Here is a 24,886-nt window from a genome sequence, read left to right as displayed (position 1 = left end):
TCTCTCTCTCTCTCTCTCTCTCTCTCTCTCTCTCTCTCTCTCTCTCTCTCTCTTGCTCTCTCCTTTTTTCCGTCTCGAAGCGAAGCTCGATCAACAGTAATTTTTCTACGCAGTAATTATTTCCATCGAAAGTAAATAAAAGTTGGTAATATCAGAAATGGTCGATTCTTTCTGCCTGAGAGCGCGGTAAACAGGGTTATCGGGGAAGACTCGCAGACTTAAAGTCTGCCTCGATTCCTTCGTTATCGTTGCTGTTTTTTATTCGGAAAAGGGGAACGCACGAACGTAATTGATTCCTTCAAGATAAATTCTAGGAAAAAAAAAAAAAATTCTTCTGGTAATAACGCGGATGAAAACAGAGCCATTCTTCCGATGATCGGATCGCTTCTCTTCGCGCGTATGCTTTTTCATCGTAGTATAAAAAGAAAAAAAAAAAAAAGAAAAGGTAAAAGATTTGATCTCCGATCAAATAATAATAGTAATCCTTGATAGGATAGACACTAGAAAATAGATTAAAACGGACCTCGACTGAGAGATAATCGTCGATTTTGTATTCCATCCCGTCTATCGTTCGTTTATGGCGCACCGCGTTCGCCTTTTGCATAGAAATGTCGAATAGAAATTTCATCATTCCGCGTATAATATAAACTGCAACTCTCTATTTAATTTCCCTACACGTATCGCGGATCATTGGCGAAATGATGGCGCCAAAAAGAAAAAAAAAAAGAAAAAAAGGAAAGATCAACGGATAAACGGGGATATCGCTCGAGGATACGCCATTATTATTTTGCAATCGATATACGGGAATAGAAAAATAAACGAAAAGAGAACGAAAGAGTGTTTTCGCGGAGTACATCGCGACAGATGAGCGTCGCTAAGGGTTCAAAAGTTATCGAAACGCTTTGTTTATTGCCACGTTATCGAGCAGGTCGCAAAAGCGTGCTCCGGCTATCTTACTTTTCTCTCTCTCTCTCTCTCTCTTATTTTCTAACGATAACACGCGCGAAGGGTTTTTTTCCCCTCCCTCCCCCCAGCATATAGGAATATAGGAGCGGGGAAAAAACACGGTTCACGATTGTGAACACGGAGTGACACAGGAGAGAAAATAACGCGATAAGAAGAGTATAATAAATCTGGTACTGGTGATGATTCACATTGCGCCTATTATTTTCAAGATACGCGAATATATTTTTACGAGCCGGTTAATCTCTCTCATTGTCCTAGAAATATTTAATTAGACGTTATCTCGGTTGGATCAAGTCTTTATCTTGCGTCTATCGTACGATTCGATCAGGTTACACCGCACCACCTCGTCCTAGACCTTATTTACAACGCGCAGAATTGTTACACAATTGCTCGATCTTTCTCCTTCCTCCGCGAAGTTGAAATCTGTCCGGTGGGAAAATTTATCCCGCAGGAAGAGGAAAGAAGGAAGGAAGGAAGGAAGGAAGGAAGGAAGGGAGAATTCGAGGAAGAAAGGCCGGAGGAGGAAGGGTTGAACAGGAAGAAACGATTGGACGGACGATCTTGTCGAAAATGCGATTGTGTCGTATGCAGTGTTGACGCATCATCACGAGAAGGTAATTTCGTTGCTCGGCCATGTGACTGGCATTAACTAATTCAGCGCTCTAATATGCCGGCATGGGGTCGTGAACCCATGGGACATCCGTGGTGGCACTCGTCCACCGCTCTTTTAATTCACGATGGATCTCGACTAATTCTTCCGCGGATCTATCGATGATTCGATTCGATTTTCCGTTTATTCGTGTTTTTCTTTTTCTTTTTATCGTCGATTTAAAAGGTAATAACGTTTGACGTTAAAGAACACGGGAGATGTTATTATTCGAATATTTTCCAAAGTGGGAGTCGAGTTTTCGCGGACGGACGAATTATCTAGTTATTATAAATTTGTCGACGATGAATTTTTAAAGAACAAAACAGTTTTGTTTTTTAAATGCTAATGAAAAGTCGGAGAATAGAGTCGGACCGGATCCACGGAGGAGGGAAACAAAAGAGGGAATAAGGATGATAATTTTCACGGAGAGGATTAAAAATGTCTTGCTGAATTATGAGCAGCACGACGTAACAATGGACTTTGTTTGTCCTTTCTGCTATGAAAATGGTCTTTTTAAGAGGCAACCGAACAATTAAAACAATTAAATTAATATCTGTCCGTGCAATGTGTAATGGTGATACTCGAAATTGGTAAATATTAGAAAAAATTATTTCCCTCGTTTTTGTTCAATTATTTTATTTTATTTTTTCTTTTTCTTCCTTTCTTTCTTCGATCATTATTTCGTGTTTATTTATGTTTCACGCTTGTTTCATTTGTTTATTTACTCGAAGCGATTGTTACGTAATACACGTTATACCATGATATATGGTAGCATAATGTGTCAACATTATCTATTCTTAGAATTTTTGCCGTTTGACGTAAGTGGTTTGTTAAGTGGCTTCGTTTGATATTCACTTCCAGCAATTTGTTATCTTTAGAATCTAGCTACCATTGTCCTATTAATCTCCCGCTCCAAAAGAAGATTCATCTACTTAAATCTACATCTTTTCGACCTTCGCTCAATTATTGCCTCGATATCGGTATTATATATATATATATTTTATTTTTTTCCTCAACTTGGCCAAGAATTCCAGATCTTGGAAAGTTTTCGCGCACGTTTCTCTCTCTCTCTCTCTTTTTGTGTTTAATCGATACGTTAGCGTCGATTAAACATATTTTTTTCTTTTCTTTTTTTTTTTTTTTTTTTTTTTTACAAAAATCTTACGCGATCCAACGCACGATTCGATTTAACAGCGACGTGATAATTCATCTTCCATGGATGGAATATTGAAACTGTAATTTCACCGTGAACGCGACTGTTGTTCGCTATATTCTTCATTTCTAAAAATAAAATATTCCGCGATTCCCCGCGTTTCTTATTCTCGAGAACTCGCGAATAAAACGAAACGCAAACAATCCTATTTCGATACGAATAATAAATTGAAATACGATCAGAGTACGATCCCTTTTGATTTAGCTCTTCGGATTCGACTCTCTCTCTCTGTCTCTCTCTCTCTCTCTGATCGACAAAAACATGAAAAATCGTTGGGGGAAAGGATTAAATAGCCGTGCAGATGTACAGTTTTTCGCGGCGAGTTCAATAATTGCTACTCGATGTTGACACGCTCCTTCGTCTAGACAAATTTACCGAGTCGGCAATCCTTTTCCGGTCCATTATCTGCTATCTCTTTGCTTTTCGAGGATAAACACACGAATTTACGGCTCGATGTGTTCATAACCGAGCAACGTAGCCAGGGCGATAAATACGAACAATTTTCTACCGTGCTCCGTTAATCGTTCATCATCCGTATCCGTTGAAAAATCCTTAAGCTCGACTTTTTCGCAGTGAAAGGTACGTGTTAATTTCCTTCAAAAACTATTGAAACAACAGCCCGATGCGAATTAATTTTAAAGAAAGAGAAAAAAGAAAGAAAAAGTAATTTCGCTGTATTTTTTCTCCGATTATATATATATTAATTATAAATTTATTTATTTATTTCTCGTAATCGAAAAATTCAATTTGCGTGCGACGAAAGTATCGGATCTCAGAAGGAGAGAAGGTGTGTATGTGTGTATATGTGTGTGTGTGCAAAGCACAAGAGAAGAGAAAGAGAGAGAGAGAGAGAGTCATCGATCGGAGTTCGTTGGTGCCGGCATCGGATAAGACAGCCATTCATCAAATTACGTGGTAATTTTGATCAATGATAACTGGTGACTTTGAAGGCAGCTTCCTACGAGCCCTCGTCGAGGGAAGTGGCCAATTGCCGTATACGGCTACCGTACAGTCGCTACTAGAAATACCACCGAGACTAAGACTTTCGACTTTTTCCTCGTCCCGACGATGAAAAAAAAAAAACTAATCGTCTCTAATCCCTCCTCGATTTTTCGTTCTCTCTCTCTCTTTCTCTCTCTCTCTCTCTCTCCGCGCCACGAAATTTCCATTTTCCCTTTCCTCGAGACGTGAAAAAAAAAAAAAAAAGAAAAATTCGATTATCCCTCCTCCATGATTGGTCGAACATGTACGATCGAATTGTTGTCACATCTCCGTTCAATTTCGTTTTTTTAGAGCTCGATGGATCGTGGAGATAAAAAAAAAGGGAGGGGAGGGAAGGAATGAAGAAAGCTCGCTTTCGAAATACGCGAATTTCGAATAAGAATCTTTCTCTCTCTCTCTCTCTTTGATCTGTGAACACGATGATTGGAACGATTTTCGAAAGCGAGTACATAAAAATGGCGATCGCGAGTGTCCCCGTAGCAACACTCGCAGAGGTGTCCGCGGCAATAGACAGCGGCGATATATCGCGGGGGACAATCGCGAGCGACGACGTCGACAACAGTCGGAGCGAGGCTAATGAGTCTGTAAATTGGACCACCAGCTCAGGCCCTCCCATCTCAGGTCCGCACGGTGCTTCTCTCTTCTCATTGTCAGTGTGACTCATTTGCTTCGTGTGCGACGGTCCGGCCTACGGATTCAATTGCTTTCAACGCGGCTTTTTTCCCCAATTTTTCCATCCTCCCCGCGCAGTGTCAGTGTCAGTGTCAATACGCTCGACGTACTCTTTGGAGAAAGCATTTCTCCAAAAACAGGGAGAGAGAGAGAGAGAGAGAGGAGAAACTCAACTTATCTCTCCATTCCAACGAAATATCGATCGAAGATCCTCTATGGACGACGGTGGCTGTCCACGCACGAGCCACCGTTCTTCTTTTCGCGAATATCTTTCCTTCCGACGAATATCTGTCCTACAGGAGAGGAGAGGGATACGATGATTCCTTGGCGCGAACGCTCTCCGTTATCGATCGACGGGCCGGAATCGTGCCGTTTTTAAGAAGAGAAAAATCGAAGGGGGAAACGTCGCCGCGATTTCGAGGATGATCTTCGCAATTTCCATTCCGCGGTTATTACGTAATCCTTCAACAACGAGGAATCCCATGCTCGAAGCCGCATTTTGAGCGACAGGAATTTATAGCGACTGATAGCATTATCGAGCCGCGACGATAGCAAGTTCTCTCTCGGTCGGAATTAATCGCCAAGTTCCCAAGCAACCAAGTCGAACAATGGCGAGTCAAGCGACCAAGAAGGAACTCCTGGAGGAGGCCCTTCACTACCATCCGGACGGTGGCGAGGAGGAAGTGGACAGGGAATGGGAGGAATTCAGCAGGCTGATGGCGAATCGTCGAAACAGGCCGCACAGGTACATTCCTTTCGCGAGAAAGTTTTGGCAAAACTGTTTTCAAATTTTTCAACGCGAAAAATATTTCTCTTTCCTCTCTAATTGGGATATTTTCTTTCTTTCTTTTTTTGTTTTTTTTTTCTCCTCCCTGGCCCCCGTTCAGGCCTTCGCAAGCTTTTTACCCGTGCCCTCCGCCGAACGCGGACGAGGAGCAACAGGATTTCGATCCCTTCGATTACATTAACACTATCGTAAGCAAAGTTTCCGTTTCGTTTGAATCGCATGCGATTATCATCGCATCTTGTGTGAGACGCAGATTCTCTTCTCGTGCATGCGTGCAGGAGGAGAAGAGAAAGAGAGAGAGAGAGAGAGAGAGAGAGAGGAGCTTCGCATTCGAATTCCTTCCCTCGACCGTCGCTTCCATGGAAATTCGCCCGAAATTCTACCCGAAATCTATCCGGATATGATCCAACGATACAGTTGGAACAAATGCCGTTGAACCAGGACAGATTTATAATTAAATCGCGCCGCTACCCAGACGAGACCCAGACGATTTAGTCGCCTGCCAATACATCGGATCAACTGCCGATACATTCGCCATTTTATCGTTTCTACGATCTATAATTCTCCTTACGATCCCCCTCTCCCCCTTCTTATGTTCGCGTTTGCTCGAAACTTTAACGGTCAATTCAAATTCACGATCGATGTCAAGATTAAGATCAAAGAGCTCGATCAAAAGCTACCGCTACCTCGATCTACCTCGAATTTTTCCTTTTCTTTTTTTTTTTTTTTTTCTCTCTCTCTCCCCCTTTTCCACGAATTCTTACGCGAGGACGGTAACGCGAGGCGACCTTTGAACGGTTGCCAAGCGGGCAGGAGAGGTAACGTATTTGAAACGAACGTTCGCAATACGACGGGTCACGATCCGTGTCGGCATCCTCTCCTCCGATATCGAACGAGACCGAGAGCTTCTTGCAACTGGAAGCTCTGGCGCTATATCTGCCGCGATGTCCGGAAAAGTCACGTGATCCGAAATATCCGACAAATTTGCCGCGCGTATCGCGAAACGAAACGAAACGAAACGAAACGAAACGAAACGAAACGGGTTTCGCACAAATGTCAATGAAATGTCAGACTCACGCGGCACACGTGGACTGACCTTGACACGAAATTCCGCATCGAGGGATCGGAACGATCGAGCGCAATCGAGCCGCGAACTTGCGACTTTCAAGACGGACGATGCATCTTTTGTCTATTTCTTTTTTTCTTTTTTTTCTTTTTCTTTTAGGGATATTTTTTGATAACGAAAGTAATAATAATAATAATGATAAAAGAAAAAAGAAATGTTTTCGATGCTCGTCGACAGATATATACATCTACACGTTGCATCGTTACGTTTATAATACGAACGGAAGAAAGACGTGCACGTACAATTTTCATGATAGAAAATTCTTCTACAAATATTTGGATCTAATCCGACGTTAGATGGATATTTAACTTATTCCAAAATTATTCCTCGTCGATTTTGTTTCCATGTTTCTTTTTTTTTTTTTTCTTTTTTTTTCGAATCCCAATCCGCGGGAAATTCTGATGATCTCGCGTAAACGCGTTTCAATTCCCAACGGTATCCAACAAACGGAAAAGGGTACGCCGACCATTGCAGCGACGCCTTTCTAAACAATGCCTTTATCTGCATGAATGAACGCTTAAGGACTCGTTACGTTTATACGACACGCGTGACCAGCATGCTGATCCCCCTCACGTGACATGCAGCTTCGATTCGACACGCGTACAGACACCAGCATCCCGATACGTGTGCACGCATACACGTATATCGCGCCTCCGATATGCAGATGCACCGTTTCCGGGTGCAGCGTCTGCATCGCTATGCCGCACTCCATTTTTCCGCCATCTCTTCTGCCGAAATCTTTTCTCCCGCGAATAATTTTTTGAATTTATCAAAATTTCGTTTTCTTCCCTCGAAGAAAATGTCGATAGATTAGATAGATATTTCTACGAGTTTTGTTTAGTTGAATATTTTTTATTACGGATTTGAATTTGAATTTTAATTCTACGAAGCAGATAGGATAGAATTAATTAAGTTAATTTTAAAGTCGAGTCGGTTTTAGAAGTAAAATTTAAAAATCATAATCGACGCGTTTGTAATAATGTCGTGTTCGTTAGACAGGAGGAATATCGAGCGCGTGCTTTGGAAATGTGTCACATAGGAAATGCAAGCGGGGGCGTTTATCTACTTCGTCTCGGAGCGGTTACTTTCGAAGAATTGTCGAGTTTAGTTCTGTTATATTAATTATATTAATTCCCCGACAAAGGGAAAAAATTCGCGCGATTCATCGCGAAACGCGAGGAACGAACGCGTGTGTAACGATCGTGGAACGCCGATAGAGATCTAAAAATAAGAATTAGAGTAAATTGTAATTGCGCGTCTCAAAATTAGATTCTAAAATTACACGGCGACACGCTCCAAGGCGGTTCAAAGATAATTTAGCAACAAACGCGAACAGGTGCCATGACCCTAAAAAAAAAAAAAAAGAGAAAAAGATGAAGTGAAATCCGATCGGTAAGAAAGCGGTGATAACAACGAAAAATACGTCTCTTCAACTTCCCTACCTTTCCATCGTTCCCACCTGCTGTTTATATCCGAAGAAATTAGGCCGTTAATCGTAAATTGATTACGACCAATTAATAAAATTGGGTTAGCGGCCGACTGCCCAGTGGAGCGTGGTCGTCGTCGTCGTCGTCGTCGTCGAATCCAGCTTCGGATCTCCTCTACTATATTTCAATTCTCCCCCTATTTCGCGTACACCTCTGTCTATCTTCTGTGGAAAATAAAAGAAAAAAAGAAAAAAAAGAAAAAACCCGAGACTCCTCCAATATATTCCAATAGCATCTAGAAGAATCGGTCTGAATTCTCGTTACACACCCTTCCTTCCCTTGCTCAACTCGCACACCCTTGCTCTCACTCGAAAAAGCTGCTCGAGCGTTGGCTCGCGCGTACGTTATCCGGCGGATCGACTATGTGCAATAACGCGTGCGTCCAAGTAGTAACGACCACTACACGTAATCGTAGAATTCGTAGTAAACCGAATAGCGAATTTGCCGGTTATTTCTGTCCGGTTTTCGCGGTCCAAAGAGGTTTCCAAAGCTCTCCGCGTTCGATAAACACGACGGATAGAGACGAGTTCGAGTGTGGTATTCGACGATTGCGAAATGCGCGCTCTTCGCTCGAGGGAGGAGAGGGGAGGGGGAAGGGGGGAACGAGATCCGCGTTTTCGATCGATAATAATTCGTTCGGTGTATAATTTCTCAATGCTAGGTTTTCAGGGAAAATCGGGCGAACGGGGGTCGTTTCGTTTTTTAATCGATGATGACAGACAATGGAGTGGATCGTCGTTGACCGATGGTGGGCACCGCTAAAAATAAGGATTTTGACCGTTGCCAAATTTCAACAAATATCGCGGCTCGAGATTGAAAGGAAGGGAAGGGAAAACGGCGTCGTTCAGTTGTCGTTCGTCTGCAAATTCGCGTGCACCTTCTCAATCGGGGAACTTAACGAGTTAAGTTTTTTAAGAAAGAAGGTGTATCATCGTAGGACGGGTATATAAAGTTTTTGTAGAAAAGTTGAGTTCGTATCGGGATCAGGGATAGGTGGGGAGATGGTGAACGAGGAATATTCGGGGAGCGAACGGATGATACGAAGGGAACGTTCGGGATACGTTTCTTCGTAAGACGTACGAATTGAAAGGGGAGGGAGTGAAGCAGAAATCGTAGACGCGGAGGTCTTTTTTTGGTAATCCGTCTGCGAGTCGTTTTGACTCATCTGTTGACTCTCGGTTTAACAAATGGATCCTGGCACTCGCCAAAGTGGAAGGAAAACAATAGTAACGGATGGCGGATGACTCGCGCGAAGGTTGCAATATATAATTAACGGCCATACTGTGAAATTTTACTAAATTCTGCAAACGACAGAATTAAATCTCTGTGAGGAAACCTTGGTCCGCGTTATTTCGATTAAACGTCTCGTGATGTAACAAATAGACCCTGACAATCGTTAAAGCGGAAAAACAATAAAAAAAAACGTAATGGACAGTTTGCGGTAAACCCTCGTCGACAGAAATATCCGATATTCATTGTTTGCCAAGAGGCAAAACTGTGAGCTGATTACGGCGATAGTTGGCGACACAATTGCGACAATTTTTTCGCAATTCGATGAATTAAAATCGGTGATTATTCGAGTTGAGGAGGAGACGACAAGGGAGACTGGACGGTCGAACTCGTTTCGATCGAGTGCGGGAGGGGGGAGGGGGAGGGAAAATGTGCGATAGGCCGACGGTGACCCGTAAATCTTTCCCGTACTCGAAGAATGCCTCGTCCGTGACTTAATCGGCCGATCCCGCGGGAAGAATTTCGGCTTTTCAGGACAACTTCGAAACGATCTTTCATCCAATTTTCATGCCGGCTTTCGTTCTGAACAGAGCCTATTTCGTCTGTAACGATGAGTATCTCGTAAGTGAGAATAACGAGAGATTTTTCCGTCCGAAGAGATTCGATCCAACGTTTTCTTTCTATTTTCTTTTTTTTTTTTCTTTTCTCTCTCTTTCCATATTTCCCCGCTTGTTTTCCAAACGTATCGATATAACAATCGATACGCTCTTGTGTACTCTCGAATCGCTAATCAAAGTCATCGAACCCCCGTAATCTCGTGCTCGCGATGCTCTCAAATTGTTTGCTCATTGTTGCCTAGTTTGAGACGAGATTCGCGATTCACTTGTCACTGTAATCCGCGCTGCTTTCTTCGGATTATCTTCGTTTCGAGAGTTGGAGTCCGAGTATAATAATATGCCCTTAGTCTCGCGTCACGTAGTAAGTTGTAACTTACGATTGATCGATTAATCGATTTTTTTATTCTTTTCTTTTCTTTTTTTTTTTTGCTTTCAACGGCGTAACACGTTAATATCGTTCACGTTTGCGTTTATTTCTGTTCTAATTAAAATTTCGCATAATTCCGTTATCTCTGATATTTATTATTATTGTTAGTAATCGCGTTGTTCACGTGCAACAATTATCAACGATGAATATTTATTTTTCTTTTCGTGCATATTGATAATACCTTTTGAAAGTCGTTTTTCATATTTTTTCTGTGACACTCGAGCGATCGTCCTTTTTTTCTTTTTTTTTTTTTATTTCTAAACGAAAAATCAGCTTGCGCACGAAATTTGCAATTTTATTAATCCACGAGTGAGCAGAGTGAGAGATTTTTGCTGCGACTGCATGATAATGCACGTAAAGAGCGGTGGTTCTAACGTGGTCAGATAAATCACGAACGAGATCGATTCTCGGCTTTGTCTGAACTCGTTAGAAAATGGAATGCGAGATCGATTGGTTAGATGAAAAACAGTGATTTCGGAGAGAAACGATCGATCAAGGGCAATCGGATCATTTCGTTGATCGAATTCGTTTAAACAATTCGGATCGATCGTGAAATCAATTTCCAAGGAAGAAATTTCCTCGAATAGACGAGAGCCACGAACTTCTTCAACGATTTCGAAATATCCAGAAAATTAATTCTGGCGCGTAATTCGTTCGATCGAATAATTGACGATAATCTAAAATTGTTATTCATGCAATATTCCATACGTATTTCACTTGATAAATTTTGTTTCATATCGAATCGAAAAGAAAGAATATATATATATATATATCGTGTTTTCTCCGAATGTTTAAAAAAAAAAAAAAAATGAGAAAGGCGGGGAAGAATAGTCGATGAAAAATGGTGCTGCGTTTAGATGTATGGTCGCTACACGAAGGATCTGGGTGAATACGCAAAAGAAGAGGCACGGAAGCTCAAGTACGAGAAAACACGGCGGAAATACGAAAGCAGGGAGGAGGATCTGCGGAAGTCGAGAAGAGGACCCCTTTGCAGGAAGTTGATCGCGTTATTGGCTTTCGCGTGGAAGCACACGGGAGCTAGGTTAGGGGAGGATTGGGTGTTCTTGGCCCTCCTTGGAATAATTATGGCGCTCATCAGTTATGCCATGGACCGTGGCATTTCTATGTGTAACAACGGTCAGTTTGATAACAAGTAATCCATAATTTCTAATTTCCTAATATATATAGAATAAAGAAAGAATATTTATTTCCAATTAATTTTTCCCATTAATTCTTTTCTTTCTTTCTTTTTTTTTTTTTTTTTTTTTTTTTTTCTTCTCTCCATAGTTGTACGATAATTTTTCGCGTTTCGAAGTTGATCTTTTCTTCTTCTCCCCCCTCCCTCCTTCTCAAAATTCAATCTTCGTTCCAAGGTTTCGCAATTTTCCACGCCATTAATCCAAACGCTCGTAATCCATTTCGCGCGGGGGACAAGACGAGATCCTTGAGTTAACCGTATCGCTTGTTCCACCAGCCAGGATATGGCTTTATCAGGATCTGACGCACCATCCGGCGCTTCAATATCTCGCCTGGGTGTCCTTGCCGGTTTGCCTGATCCTCTTCAGCGCCGGCTTCGTGCACATCGTTGCACCGCAGAGCATAGGATCCGGCATTCCGGAGATGAAAACGATCCTACGTGGGGTGGCCTTGAAGGAGTATCTCACCTTTCGTACGCTCGTAGCGAAGGTTAGAAACCAGACTTGATTTCTTCTTCTTCTTCAGACCGGTATCAATTTTCTCCTCCCCTTCCGATTCTCGATCGTTATTATAACCGCGGTTAATAAATTAAAAAAAAAAAAAAAAAAAAAAAAAGAAAAAAAAAGAAAAAACTCGATCCGCGAGCTTGCGCTCTCGAGAAGAAAAAAGCGATTTTCGAAATCCAATTTCCGATATTCGAAATCCTCCGCTCTGCGTGTTTTCGAGCATCGGTGTAGAGCCAGCGTAATGTCTAACAGGTGATAGGTCTGACCGCGACCCTGGGCTCCGGTCTGCCGCTGGGCAAGGAAGGTCCATTCGTGCACATCGCGAGCATAGTGGCCACCCTTTTGTCCAAATTGGTGACGAGTTTCCAAGGGATCTACGAGAACGAGAGCAGGAACTGCGAGATGCTCGCCGCGGCGTGCGCCGTAGGGGTGGCAGCCTGTTTCGCGGCCCCTATCGGCGGCGTCCTGTTCAGCATCGAGGTAACCACGGTGTATTTCGCGGTGAGAAATTATTGGAGGGGGTTCTTCGCGGCTGTTTGCGGAGCAACCATGTTCCGTCTGCTCGCTATCTGGTTCCAACGAGAGGAAACGATCACGGCGATGTTCGCGACCAATTTCACCATGGACTTCCCCTTCGACCCCCAAGAGTTGTTCGTGTTCGCGTTGATCGGGGTCGGAAGCGGTATAGGGGGCGCTTTCTACGTCTGGCTGCACAGGCAATACGTGATCTTCATGAGGAAGAACAAAAGTATGAACAGCTTTCTGCAGAAAAAGTGAGTGTTAGAGGAGCACGATTGTTCGCGGGAGGATCGTAAAAATTGAAAAATTTTATTGTTATTATTATTCCAGTCGCTTCTTGTACCCTGGAATCGTCTCCTTGCTCGTCTCGTCCGTTTCATTCCCCCTGGGACTAGGCCAGTTCATGGCCGGTGATTTGAATACTCACGATCAAGTGTACGGTTTGTTCACCAATTTCACTTGGACCAAGCAAGAGTTGGGGGTTGAAGAAATGAACATAGTGAAGCATTGGTCCACCGTGTATACCGACGTGTTCATCGGTTTGATCGGTTTCGTTGCGTTCACGGTAAATATAAATAGGAAAAAATATTTTCGAAAGAAGGGAAGAGTGAAAATTTTGCTTCCAGTTCATCTTCTCGATCATAAGCTCCACGGTTCCCGTGCCATCGGGAATTTTCATCCCCGTGTTCAAGATTGGCGCCGCTCTTGGCAGAGCAATGGGCGAAGCCATGGCTCTGTGGTTTCCCAACGGCGTTCGTTACGGCGGTATCATAACGCCTATCGTACCAGGTGATCTCTCCAATCGATTCGAAATTATTATTCTCCCACCCTTTCTCTCTCTCTTTCTTTCTCTCCAGAACTCGATCGAAGAAAATCGTTTTTTCAGGAGGCTACGCTACCGTTGGGGCAGCTGCATTTTCCGGTGCTGTGACCCATACGATATCCGTGAGCGTTATCGTGTTCGAGATGACCGGTCAGATCACTCACATCGTCCCAATCATGATCGCCGTGTTGATCAGCAACGCCATTGCCGCCCTTCTTCAGCCCAGCATATACGACAGTATCATTTTGATCAAGAAGCTGCCCTATCTTCCAGACTTATTGCCATCCAGTTCAGGTAAATCCGTATATCTTGATAATTTCGATCTCGATTTCTAAACTTTTCTTTCGTTACTTTTAACGAGTTTCTCCCAAAGGAAGTTTCAATAAGGTAGGTACAATGACGAACACGCTTCGGAATACACGTCGATCGATTTGGGAAATAAAAATTGTTACGCGAGAATCGTGCGTATGTTGCAGGAATGTACAACGTGTACGTGGAAGATTTTATGGTTCGTGACGTAAAGTATATCTGGCATGGAATCTCGTATCAGAGGTTGAAAGAAATTTTAAAGGAAAACCGCAAGCTTCGCGGTTTTCCCCTGGTCGACAATCCCGACTCGATGATCCTGCTTGGATCTATCCAGAGATTGGAGTTAATCAAGCTGATCGAGAAGCACATAGGCCGCGAAAGGAGGTTGCAGGTGCTCTCTCCTACTCTACTCGATCGTTGCAAATTTCCTCCCTTATCGATGTTATCGATTATCGAATTTTCTTTCAGGTGGCACAAAAGTGGCACAAGGAGGCCGAAGAGAGGGCGCGGGAGGAAATGGAACGACAATTGAGGGATCAGGAGAGGACGAGGCGACCGTCCAGGTTCGAAGTGATCCCTGCTCCGGATATTCTCAAGATGCAGAGGCAAAGTGCTAACGATTTAACGATGTCTCCAAACAACGGTGCCGCTTCTGATCACGTGAGTCACGTAAATGAGCACAATTATGAACATTTATCCAATTAAGTAAGCGCGATGGTGGTACGACATCTTGTTTCCTCTCGCTTCGTCGTTTACACGACTCTCTCCCTCTCTTTCTCTCTCTTCCAGCACACCTACCATTCCCCGATATTTGGCTCGCAACCGAAGAAATCGATCTTGAAGAAGACCAATTCCTTCACGTTGAAAGGATTCAGCCCGTTGGTGAGCCCTGCTGCTACTCCTTACACCACTGTGACCGGTGCGGAGAGCAGGTAAAAAGAAATTTTACATTCTAAACAATTCTTCAAATTTGATACAGAGAAAAGATATATATATATATATATATCTCGTCGTTTTCAATCTCAGGATCCGTCTTGCCTTCGAGGCGATCTTCCGCAAGTCAGCCACTTTGCAAGACGTGGATCCAGATCCAGAGATAGGAGCCGGTGCTGGTGTCAGGCGTGACAGTCAAGAGGTGCCGCCGCACACTCCGATGCTGGCTCCAAGTCCTGCCACCTCGAAGAAAGTACAACTGGTGCGCGGTTAATTTAATTTATAACTTAATTTATAATTTATAATTTATATATTCCTTTCTAATTCGTAACGCAGAGTAGAAATATAAATATAATTTGTTGATCAGCCTCGCGAGAGGGTGATAGACATGTCGGCAGAGGATCAGAAACGATGGGAGGAAAGCGAAATGTCGTTGGAGGTGGATTTCTCGAGGTGTCACATCGATCCAGCACCCTTCCAATTGGTCGAGCGAACATCTTTGTTGAAGGTTCACAGTCTGTTCAGCATGGTGGGGGTGAATCACGCTTACGTGACGGCTATCGGGAGGCTGGTCGGGGTTGTAGGATTGAAAGAGGTTTGTTCTTATTCTCGAAGAGACACCTCTTCTGTACTGTACTGTCTGCAAATTTATTTCTTTTTTTTCTTTTTTTTTTCGTTTGTTCGTCAGCTGAGGAAAGCGATAGAGGACGCCAACGCTGGAATCTTGCCCATGCATTGTGAATCCCACATAGGCGTATCCACGTCGAGCATAGCCAAGAGCGAAACGGACACGGAAAGCAAGAATGTCAGCACGATGAACTCTATTGCTTCCGTTGATTGCGAGAAAGTCGAAAAAGTCTGAGTGAAAGTGAGAGAGAGAGAGAGAGAGAGAGAGAGAGAGAGAGAGAGAGAGAGAGAGAGAAGAGAAAGGAGGGAAATGAGAGATGGGCAAGGAAGGGAGATACGTAGAAGCAAAAATGTGATAGTTATATTGTCAGAATTGGCAATATGACCCGAACGAGAGACGTGTTTTTCTTTTCTTTTTTATTGATTAAATATTCCTTTCCTCTTATAATAGATAATAAGAGAGAGAAAACATAGAACACTCCCTGCGAAGCTCGAGCAACAAGTCATACACTCTTTTTTTTTTTTAACCGCTTATAATTACGATCGCTTTCAAATATCTCTCGTACTTAATCTCAGGACAAGATTATCTTGCAGAACGAATCGTTTCTTCTTATCATGTGACGCGCATTTTTTTTTTAACGTGTGTTAAAAAACTTGGAAATTGGTAAACAAATTTGGCATGTTGCTTGTGATTTTCCTTTGCGCGCAGAAGGGAGCTCTCGTTACCACGAAATATCGTATCAGGGTCTGTCGAGTTTTCTTGTTCTTTTTTTTTTTTTTTTTTCCGCTCCTATTAGCTAGATTTTTTTTTTTTTCACGTGCGCGATTTCCTCTTCGTATTTTATAGTCACATAGAATAAGATAGTATAGTATAATAATAGGGAAAAAAAGAGAATGAAAGTTACCACGTGCGTATCTGTAAATGAATGGTTGTGATTTGTCAATGGCGACTCTTTGACTCGGTGATATCAATCCTCAGAGGAACATTCTCTTTTCCAATGGCGCGTGGACGCTTATCACGTTGTGCTAAAATGTCGAAGCTTCTCGAGAACTCTGTATTTAAACGTGGTGCTTCGGTGGATACCCGATGAGTGGCTTCGTCTTTTAAAAATATATATGCTGTGAATCGTGTGACTGTGTTTAATGGCGAGCAACGCGAGTCGTTACAAACGTGATCGTTAATGTATTGTAATGTCGTAAGGAACGCGACGTATCCTGCCGCGACAAGGGTGATTTATCTCGAGTTTATTATTTAAGAAAAGATTCGCGGATTCGGGGCTCGCGTTGAATGCTCTTTTAATTTAGTGTAATTTAATTTTATGACTATGGTTGTGCCAACCCTATTTATTTTAATTATAATGATTATTGTTAATTCTGTAAGTACGTAAAAACTTATTAGGTCATGTTGAATCCATTCGCAAGAATATTCTCAGTTGGATCTTTGTGAAATTTGATTGAATTTTAGAACGGCATATTGTTTACAGCTTTTATTTTATGGAAGAGAGATTAACACTAATCTGTCTTGTTATTCTGTCGTTTGAATCGAAGCTTCGCAAAGATCCGTCTAATTTAGATTGCTTTACCGGAACTTTGTTTTAGCTGATCAAACATCCGACGAGGCGACATGGCGTTTATAATAATAGAATATTTTAATGACAACGTAGCATAATTTAAAATGATATCTTAATTGATCGTTATGATAAGTATCTAGGACCAGAAACTTATGTATCCGCTCCAATCAATACGAAAAATCCGCGAATATTAATTTAAGGACAAAGTTCGTAGGGCATTTTACATTCCATCTGACAAATATTCTCACGACTGCATCCCATTTTATTGTAAATTTATTGCGTTACATGTCATCGAAGCTTTATGACACATTAATCGCCAAATATGAGTTACACTGTACAATCGGGAGAAAACATTAAATAATTTATTATATTGTATACATATTGTGCAGTTAATATATACATATATATATATATATATATATATTATATAAACATATAACATATATTTTTCTTAATATCGCAATTTCATTGCTAAAAGAATCGTTCGTAGAGCAATGTTTTTAATTCCGAAGCTACTAACGAGACAATAATCAAGCCAACAAAATGGAGCTGAAAAATATAGATATTATATGATAAAAATATATCGACAATTTGATATAATACATATCGCATAACATCCAGATCAATATTTCATTTCCATCGATGAACCAAAGATCCGATATCCGTCTCTTAGAAGTCCCAGTTTATTTTACTTGTCCAAGGTAAACCAGCCATGTAAGCACTTTGGCACCGGGCCAGAAGTCTCAAAGATGGCTCTAGCGATTTCCCTAAGAGTCACGCTGTCTAGAATCAGCAATCCAACGCGTGTCTCTTTATCAGACCAAACAATAGAGCAAAGAACCACGCCGTCGTCTTCGTTCTGAAAATAAATTCGTTAAACCGGATAGGCATATAAACGAAATTAATACGTTTGGTATTTTCCTCTCCTTTCTTTTACGCTTATTTGTGCTTTCAAGCTCAATAGAAACGAGATTTCAAAGATTCAAGTCACGAGATCCCTTACCTTGCCATTAGGATCCGGTACGAAAACCGGTTCACTCGGATAAACATTTTTCTCGCACCAAGTTTTTCTCGTTTTCTCCAAGATATCCACCTTGATAATCTATAATAAAATAGTATATATGTATTTTGCATTTCAATCGCAATTTGTTAAAACTTATACGAAGATTAAAATTAGAGCGTAATTACCGTTCCAGGATTTTCTAAGTCCACGTCACTAGAAATGGCATAAAAATATCGATACTCCCTTCCAAGATAGGAGTCGTAGTTGAGACGTGGCGTTTCACAGCCCAAATCGCAAAGAAGTTCCGGTTTCACAAAAATATCACCATTCGCAAGTTTATGAGCAGTTGCTCTTCGCCTCAGAATATTCTGGTAATCGTTCCTTTTGTCTTTGTTAGTATCATTTATCGATGTTTTAACCAACTCTGACCCAGATTTATTCTGACTTGTGACAGAGTCATTTTGGAATGACTCCAGACCTTGGTTCACTGTTTTTGCGGTAATCAAATTATATTCCAATGGTACGTCCGGCTGTGGACGTTTCATTGGTAAAATGAATCGCAAAGGTCTGCCACGAAACATTTTAGCATAATCAGGATTCTTATGCAAATTCTGAAATAATTGAAAAATACCGATTGTACCGATTCAACTTTCAATCATATTTTAATTTTAATAATAATTTAATTAAATAATAATGTATTACCTTCATCGCATCTACGAATAAACAGTCTAACATTTTTGCATCGCGATAGCAGCAAATATCCAGTACCACGTAATCACGATCACGTGTTTCAAATTGATTTATGATATGAAGGTAAAAAAATGCCTCTGAAATAAACGTCCTCTCTAATAATCCTGTCTCTCTCGAAATCAAATGTATGAGAGTCTGTGGTAAAAGGAAAATATAATTTGTTAACACATTTGTTGGAAATGAAAAAGAAAAAAGAAAAAATCCTGGACAGACTTACATTTTCATTCTCATACCACTTTAAAGCTGCACACATCGGTTGTTGTTTCATTTTGCAAGATACTATAGTGGTCAGAGATACCGACAATGGTTGTTCTACGATGATGAAATAATTTTCAGTGATGCCAAAGGTATGCATGTAAGAAGGATTCAACAACCATCGTGACGGAACACTGGCAATAATGGTAGCTTGATCAAACATGGATAATTCTTTTTCTTCACCTGAGTCATCTGAAAAAGATATTTAATATAAAATACTCGAAACATTTCGATGAATAATTAAATTGCAAATTCAAATGCTAACCAATGATAATTTGATTGGGTGAAAAGCATATGATATTGTATTGCGGTCCTCGTGATGTCACGCTCAATCCTAAATTATAAACGGTACCATCGTTCATTACGTGAGGATGAGACGTGTGATTTACAATTCCAACGTAATCAGACACATTCACCTATATGTGCATAATTAAAAAATTATTTTATACAATTTATTTTACGAGATTATTATATTTACGTGAGATTAGAAAATTAATGAATTTGTTTATTCGAAACAATTACAAACATAAAACAATTATCGATATAATTAGTAAAGTAACGAATATAAAGCAACATTAATAATAAAAGTCAATACCTTGCCTGTAGTTTCCAATGTTTTCGGATCGATACGATGAATCACTGCCGATTCCGCAAACGTATAATACTCATCGCAAAAGGGATATATGGATATCATAGAATTATCAGAGTCATTCTCGGGTTTGAATACAGCTGCGACTCTGAAAGAAAATTTCATTGATATTCCATTGATTTTTATTTATTAATGTATTAATGTCTCATATCATTCGATACTTTTGAAAAATATTTCTGCAAGGATCTGGTACTGCTTTGGTGCCAAATTCAGTAACTACTATCCTTTGAGCAGCATTGTTCTTTTTATATACGTCCGTCTGAACGAATCTGCATTGATAGGTTACTTCTCCGTTAGCAATTGCAAATCTATCGTTTTGAAAAAATATAAAAATATAAAAAAGTTAAAATTAAATTAGTCAATTTTATTCGAGGTTTCATTTATTTGCGTTCATGGTCTATGTAAATGTAATATATAAGGTTTCTGGAAACTACTTGAGCTATTATTGTTTCATTAGTATTGCGAGGAATTTGATTCAAGGTCTGGGTTACACACGAAAGTTATACGTTATATAGTTAAGTATCGTTAAAAAATTATTGCGAACAGTTAATTTTAATTTTCAAAGATTAAATTTTTTAAATACTCTATAAGTTTTAATTGTATTCTATTATAAAAACATACCGATGCAATAAAGCTGAACTATCGAACAGATGGTTGAAAGTGTATTCTCCGACTTGTAAACTACCTGGTCCATTTCTTAGCAAAGTTCCTTTCAACCAATGTGGTATTTTTCCTGTTATCTTACCAGAAATCGGTTCTATCACTTCATTTTTGCAAGATCTCATCCATACGGACGAATCACAATTCGGAAAATAATTGGTCTTCTCTTCTTCCGATTCATTACTTTTCAAACAATCTTCAACGTCGTTTAGCTAAGACATAAAAATTAAATTAATATGTAAAAGTGTTCGAATATATTTCAATCCAAAATAAATGTATACTTGAAAACTTTTGAAAATGATTATTGTCAATTAATGTCGATTCGTGAAATAAAACGAAAGTTTAATGAAAGTTTAATGAAAACTCTTGAGCGATGATAGATCAAGATCTTGGATGAGAACTTACTTGAAACGACGTCTTCGACAATTTCATTCGCTTCCCATTTAATAAATCATCAAGTTCGTGCAATTTGACGGTGGAAAAATCATTTTCTGATCGTGATCTATTGAATGCAGATGATTTCATGATAATTTTCGCGGACACTACCAATCTAATCCGATGAAACGTAAAATAGCGTATATATAGATACTTTTTTCACGGTCAAAATTGATTTTGATTAACTAATAAATGCGTGTCAATAATCCACTGTTACGTTTCATCTTCTTCCTCGTTTTCGTCTTCTGATTCTCTTTCCAGAGGTCCAAGAATGGCCGATAGAATCTGATAGACTCGCTTGTGAGTGAAATCCATCGTTCCCCTCAGGGCTTCGATGAGCGAATGATATTGTTCCGGTAATCTGTTGACCTTAAAATGTTTTTTCGTAATGCAATTAAAAGCACCGATTGCTCGAAGCCTTACGGTCAGTCACGTGTATTTCATCTTTCACATGTGATTTATTTACACGTGGCTTTTTTTTTTGTCAAATGAACAATATTTTGTCAAGTTTATAGTTAAAACTATGTGTTTAGTGAAATTAAAAATTATTTTAATCTTATTTATTTGCCTATTTATTTATGATATGATTTTAAATAAACAAACATTTTAACAAAATATTTGTATTTTATTAATCTTATAGAAAACGTCAATCTCTATATTATCGATGATCATACAATATACAATAAGTATATACGATAAAGTTAGTTCCATGAATTTACGTTAGATGGTAGTCGAAATGAAATTCATGTTGTGTTTAGTTTATTTAAGAATAGTTAATGAATTGTTATTAAAGAAAGATCGAAAATGTGCTGAAATAATAACAATTAAATGAATAATAAAGGTTTTTCAATTTTAGTTATGATAATTAATTTTCTATTCTTCATAATTATAATTGTGTAATAATACAATTTCATGGAAAATTATTCGAATGGAAAATAAATTTAAAATATTACGAAAATATTACGATCATGAAAAATAAATTATATTGTTAAATTTATACCGGTTATGAGGAAAATTATCATCATTTTTCCATTTTATGGTAATAAATTTAATTTCATTGAAATGATATTTTTATCCTCATGATTTTTGATTAACATAAACAATAATGATAATGAAAGGGTATAAAATCAATAATTTATGTAATGAATTATTCTATAATGGAATCAATACATTCAGGAATCAATCTTGAAAAAACATGTTACTGATACAACCATCTTTTTGACAGGTAACATTATCATATCTGTATTACCGGAAACAAAGTGGCGATGCTATGGTCCTGGATAGACGGCTTCTCTATAACAATTGAGTTCTTAAAGAACTTTGACATCCTGCCGCGTTCTTACAGCAAACTTGACGGAAAACTTATTCAATTGGTCGAATGCTCGACGTTTTGTTACTTATGGCAGATTGCCAAAATTATTCGTGGAACTTGTTGAGGTTAAGCAAAATATTATCTAAAACTGCTCGTCTGTACACCTTCAAAACAATTGTGAAAAACTTTTTTCTCTTCTGATATCTTTTTTTTTCCTACCAAATTATTGATTTCTAACATTTGAAACGTTAGTCAAATGTGAAACATTTTAATTTATTATTTAGAACTTTTCTTACGACTCGAATTGATATCCAAGAGAAATCACATGACAATCACTGCACCTAAGAATAATTTATTCTATGATCATCTTTTCAATATTGCCAATCGTTTCTTTCAGGAATTAGCATTCTGTACGTAATACATGTAGTTACGTATGCTTGCTGCAGTCTTGATAGTCACAGAAATATCATCCATGCAATAAACAGTTGTAGGTTAATGATAAACGTTGAAATCTTTATTGCATTATAATTTTTCTTTTCGAACCGAATTAATCTCAAGGATGAACTTCCGTTTGATTTAGAATATCTGTTTAAGCGATAACGCAAGATTTAATTAAATCATACATGCTAGATCTCTAAAAGATATATTTAATGTTTAAAGATAATTAACATTTCCGGATAATCACGATTAATTATATGAACAAGATAAGAAAGATTGGAGCAACCTTGATTCCTCGTTTATTAATATGTAATTAATTTTTTTTTTTATATCATACTTTAATTTTGTTTTCATTTAATACAGGCTATTTATCGAACATACGAAAAGGAATTTAAGATATAGAGCTCGTTTAAGAATACAAATAATCGAGAAAGAGAAAAATAAATTAGAGGTAAATGTACCAAGGCCAAGATAACATAATTGATAATGTAATCATCAATTCTAAATCTCGATTATCAGGAATAAAGATTTCTATATAAAATTTATATAGAAAGTGCCATTTATCGCTTTAGAAAGTTCGAGAAACGAATTTTATCATCTCGTTATAGAATAAGATTTTAGTATAAAATTAGTACAAATGTTTTTATCGTTTTATTAACAATTTTATTATATTTATATATTGAAATTGAATTTATGTTATCCAAATTTATCTATTTTATCTACATATAATAATCATGCACCAATCACGAAAAAAAAAAAATTATTACACTTTCTCCAATAGAATTTATTCTACCATTGACGTAAATCAATAAAGATAAACCAAAGAAGATTAAAATATAATAAATAAATGAATTTTTGTAGGAAATTTGTTATAATCGTGCTCAATATATAAATACATAAAATGCTAATCGAATGTCTTTAATTGGATATAATATAAATGATAATACAATTCTGTGCATTACATATCATGTTTACAAAAACAGAAGTATACATCTGCAAGTGACATTTGGTTTGCATAAAGATGCATGAAATTGATGGGTGCACGCATCTGGCGTAGAAGCTTTCCGTACATATCAATGTGCACATACTAACCAGTGGATCAAGCGTTTTGCACGTTTTGCATGACACATAGTGTATTTCTCGCGCAAGTTTGCGTCTAGGTGACGATATGGATAGTTGTGCATACATGCTCGGTCCACGTGCCAGTCACGTGCTCGACGCGAGTGAGGTATGTCACGTGAATGGTCTACACCCGCAAACAAAGGCAATAAAATTGCGTTAGTGTCATGCAAACTAACCATCGAGTGGAAAGCCAATGCAACTAACTCGACTTTCATCAGATCTATTTTTGAGAAGACGAAATTATAACACTTTAAAAATTTGAAATTTTCATAACTCAATTTTTTGACGTTACAATAAATTTTTCTCTTCGTATCAAAAATTGTGATTTGATTATTTTTCGGTTTATTTTATTTTATTTTTTTTTTTCTATTAAAAATAGTTTAAGGCGTCTAGCAGCCAACGATAGATATACTTTTAACAATTCTTTAAAAGTGTGTAGGTCAAAGTCGAGACAATGGCAATATCGACGTAATGCGCATAAACGATTCGATTCGATTCGATTGACTTACCTTACATTCGAGAATCGAAAAATGGCGCGGGAAATTCTATTGTTTCATCTTTATTTATTTCGTGACTCGAGATTCAAGAAGGATTTAAAATGCGTTTTTCTTGGTGATCATCATTTACGTAACATTGCCACCAACGTCGTGTTATAATTCTTTAAATACATTTCAAACATATTTTCCTGTTCAGATGCACAGTATGTATTTAACATAATGTATTTAAGTGATTACGTAATGCTCTCAATACTAGTTGATTTTATCGATCAATACTACTTCTACATATAGTGGACAGACAACAAATGCAATAATTTGTTTTTTATTTTTATAGAAAATAATTGGTACATCGATATTATGAGTATTATGAGAATTAAAAAGTAAAATATCTTTAACTAGGTTATCAAAAACAAAATAATTAGAAAAAATTATTAGTTAAATACTCTAATTAAGAAACATTATCGATTACCTTGAGACTGTTATCTTTTAGACTTCTTAACTTTAAGAAAGATCCAAAAAAAAAAAGAAAAATAGATATATCTTATAACATATACATTTTAATATATTTCTTTTATACATAATATCATCTCTAATTGTTTTCAGCAATATACATTTTACAAAGTTATAAAATGTAGCAACATTTAACTGACAAATAATCATCCTGTGGAAAACAAGAATCATCTGCCATCTGTCCTGCCGAAAATAAAGAGTGTTAATTTTATTTTTAAACTGGTAACATTTCTACTGAGAATGAACGTGTGAATTCACAATTACGTGTCAATCTAATTTAACTTTGTTGAGATCTCGACGACAAACCAGTTTATCAAATTGACAAGCAAAATAAATATCTGATACTCGTCGGAAAATATTATATAATTTAACCCTTTTATACATATTTATTTTAAGTTAGACTTTGAAATTGTTTGTAATATATGTATAATTATAAAATTGTTATTTACTTTTTATTCGATTACAGATATTGATAAATAAATAAAAAAATAGATCGTATATAGTTATATTCGTTTTAATGGGAAATATATCGATAAAGAGTAAATATAATTATAGCTATCAGAAGAATTGCAAAAAATATTTATCGGAATTATA

At 38.4% G+C, this 24,886-nt stretch overlaps 2 protein-coding genes across 8 annotated transcripts in view; one reads left to right on the top strand and one right to left on the bottom strand.

Moving 5' to 3' along the window:
• The window catches only part of LOC122711327 (chloride channel protein 2), a 26,736-nt gene extending 11,233 nt beyond the window's left edge, over positions 1-15,503 (top strand). Inside the window, exons 1-14 of one of the 6 annotated variants that reach the window (XM_043930008.1) lie at positions 4,509-5,247; positions 5,390-5,477; positions 11,034-11,313; positions 11,651-11,862; positions 12,132-12,652; positions 12,729-12,963; positions 13,025-13,187; positions 13,285-13,515; positions 13,698-13,921; positions 13,999-14,190; positions 14,320-14,462; positions 14,557-14,725; positions 14,831-15,058; positions 15,152-15,503. In XM_043930008.1, the coding sequence (XP_043785943.1) occupies positions 5,111-5,247; positions 5,390-5,477; positions 11,034-11,313; positions 11,651-11,862; positions 12,132-12,652; positions 12,729-12,963; positions 13,025-13,187; positions 13,285-13,515; positions 13,698-13,921; positions 13,999-14,190; positions 14,320-14,462; positions 14,557-14,725; positions 14,831-15,058; positions 15,152-15,325 (2,997 nt within the window). In that variant the 5' untranslated portion in view covers positions 4,509-5,110 and the 3' untranslated portion in view covers positions 15,326-15,503. Of the gene's footprint in view, positions 1-1,294; positions 1,581-3,357; positions 3,408-4,167; positions 4,452-4,508; positions 5,248-5,389; positions 5,478-8,611; positions 9,754-11,033; positions 11,314-11,650; positions 11,863-12,131; positions 12,653-12,728; positions 12,964-13,024; positions 13,188-13,284; positions 13,516-13,697; positions 13,922-13,998; positions 14,191-14,319; positions 14,463-14,556; positions 14,726-14,830; positions 15,059-15,151 lie in introns of those variants that run through there. The other 5 variants (XM_043930011.1, XM_043930012.1, XM_043930013.1 and 2 more) reach the window with 5 other exon arrangements.
• A 1,402-nt stretch (positions 15,504-16,905) lies between these two features.
• On the bottom strand, positions 16,906-22,011 carry LOC122711328 (carotenoid isomerooxygenase). Of its 2 annotated transcripts, XM_043930014.1 has the most exons (11): positions 21,663-22,011; positions 20,384-20,782; positions 19,940-20,190; positions 19,480-19,626; positions 19,265-19,406; positions 18,935-19,085; positions 18,632-18,861; positions 18,367-18,549; positions 17,850-18,275; positions 17,665-17,763; positions 16,906-17,520 (listed from the first exon to the last, which is right to left on the bottom strand). In XM_043930014.1, exons 2-11 carry the CDS (start codon positions 20,501-20,503, stop codon positions 17,350-17,352), a joined length of 1,920 nt encoding a protein of 639 aa, XP_043785949.1. In that variant the 5' UTR covers positions 20,504-20,782; positions 21,663-22,011; the 3' UTR covers positions 16,906-17,349. The 2 variants fall into 2 exon arrangements, with proteins under 2 accessions (XP_043785949.1, XP_043785950.1); XM_043930015.1 differs by lacking the exon at positions 20,384-20,782.
• Between the last annotated feature and the right edge of the window lie 2,875 nt (positions 22,012-24,886).

The sequence above is a fragment of the Apis laboriosa genome, unplaced genomic scaffold, assembly GCF_014066325.1.
Source record: "Apis laboriosa isolate Shangri-la unplaced genomic scaffold, ASM1406632v1 scaffold16_cov148, whole genome shotgun sequence".
NCBI lineage: Eukaryota > Metazoa > Arthropoda > Insecta > Hymenoptera > Apidae > Apis > Apis laboriosa.
The sequence above is the reverse complement of the archived record's forward strand: the minus strand, read 5'-3'. Positions and strand labels throughout refer to the sequence as shown.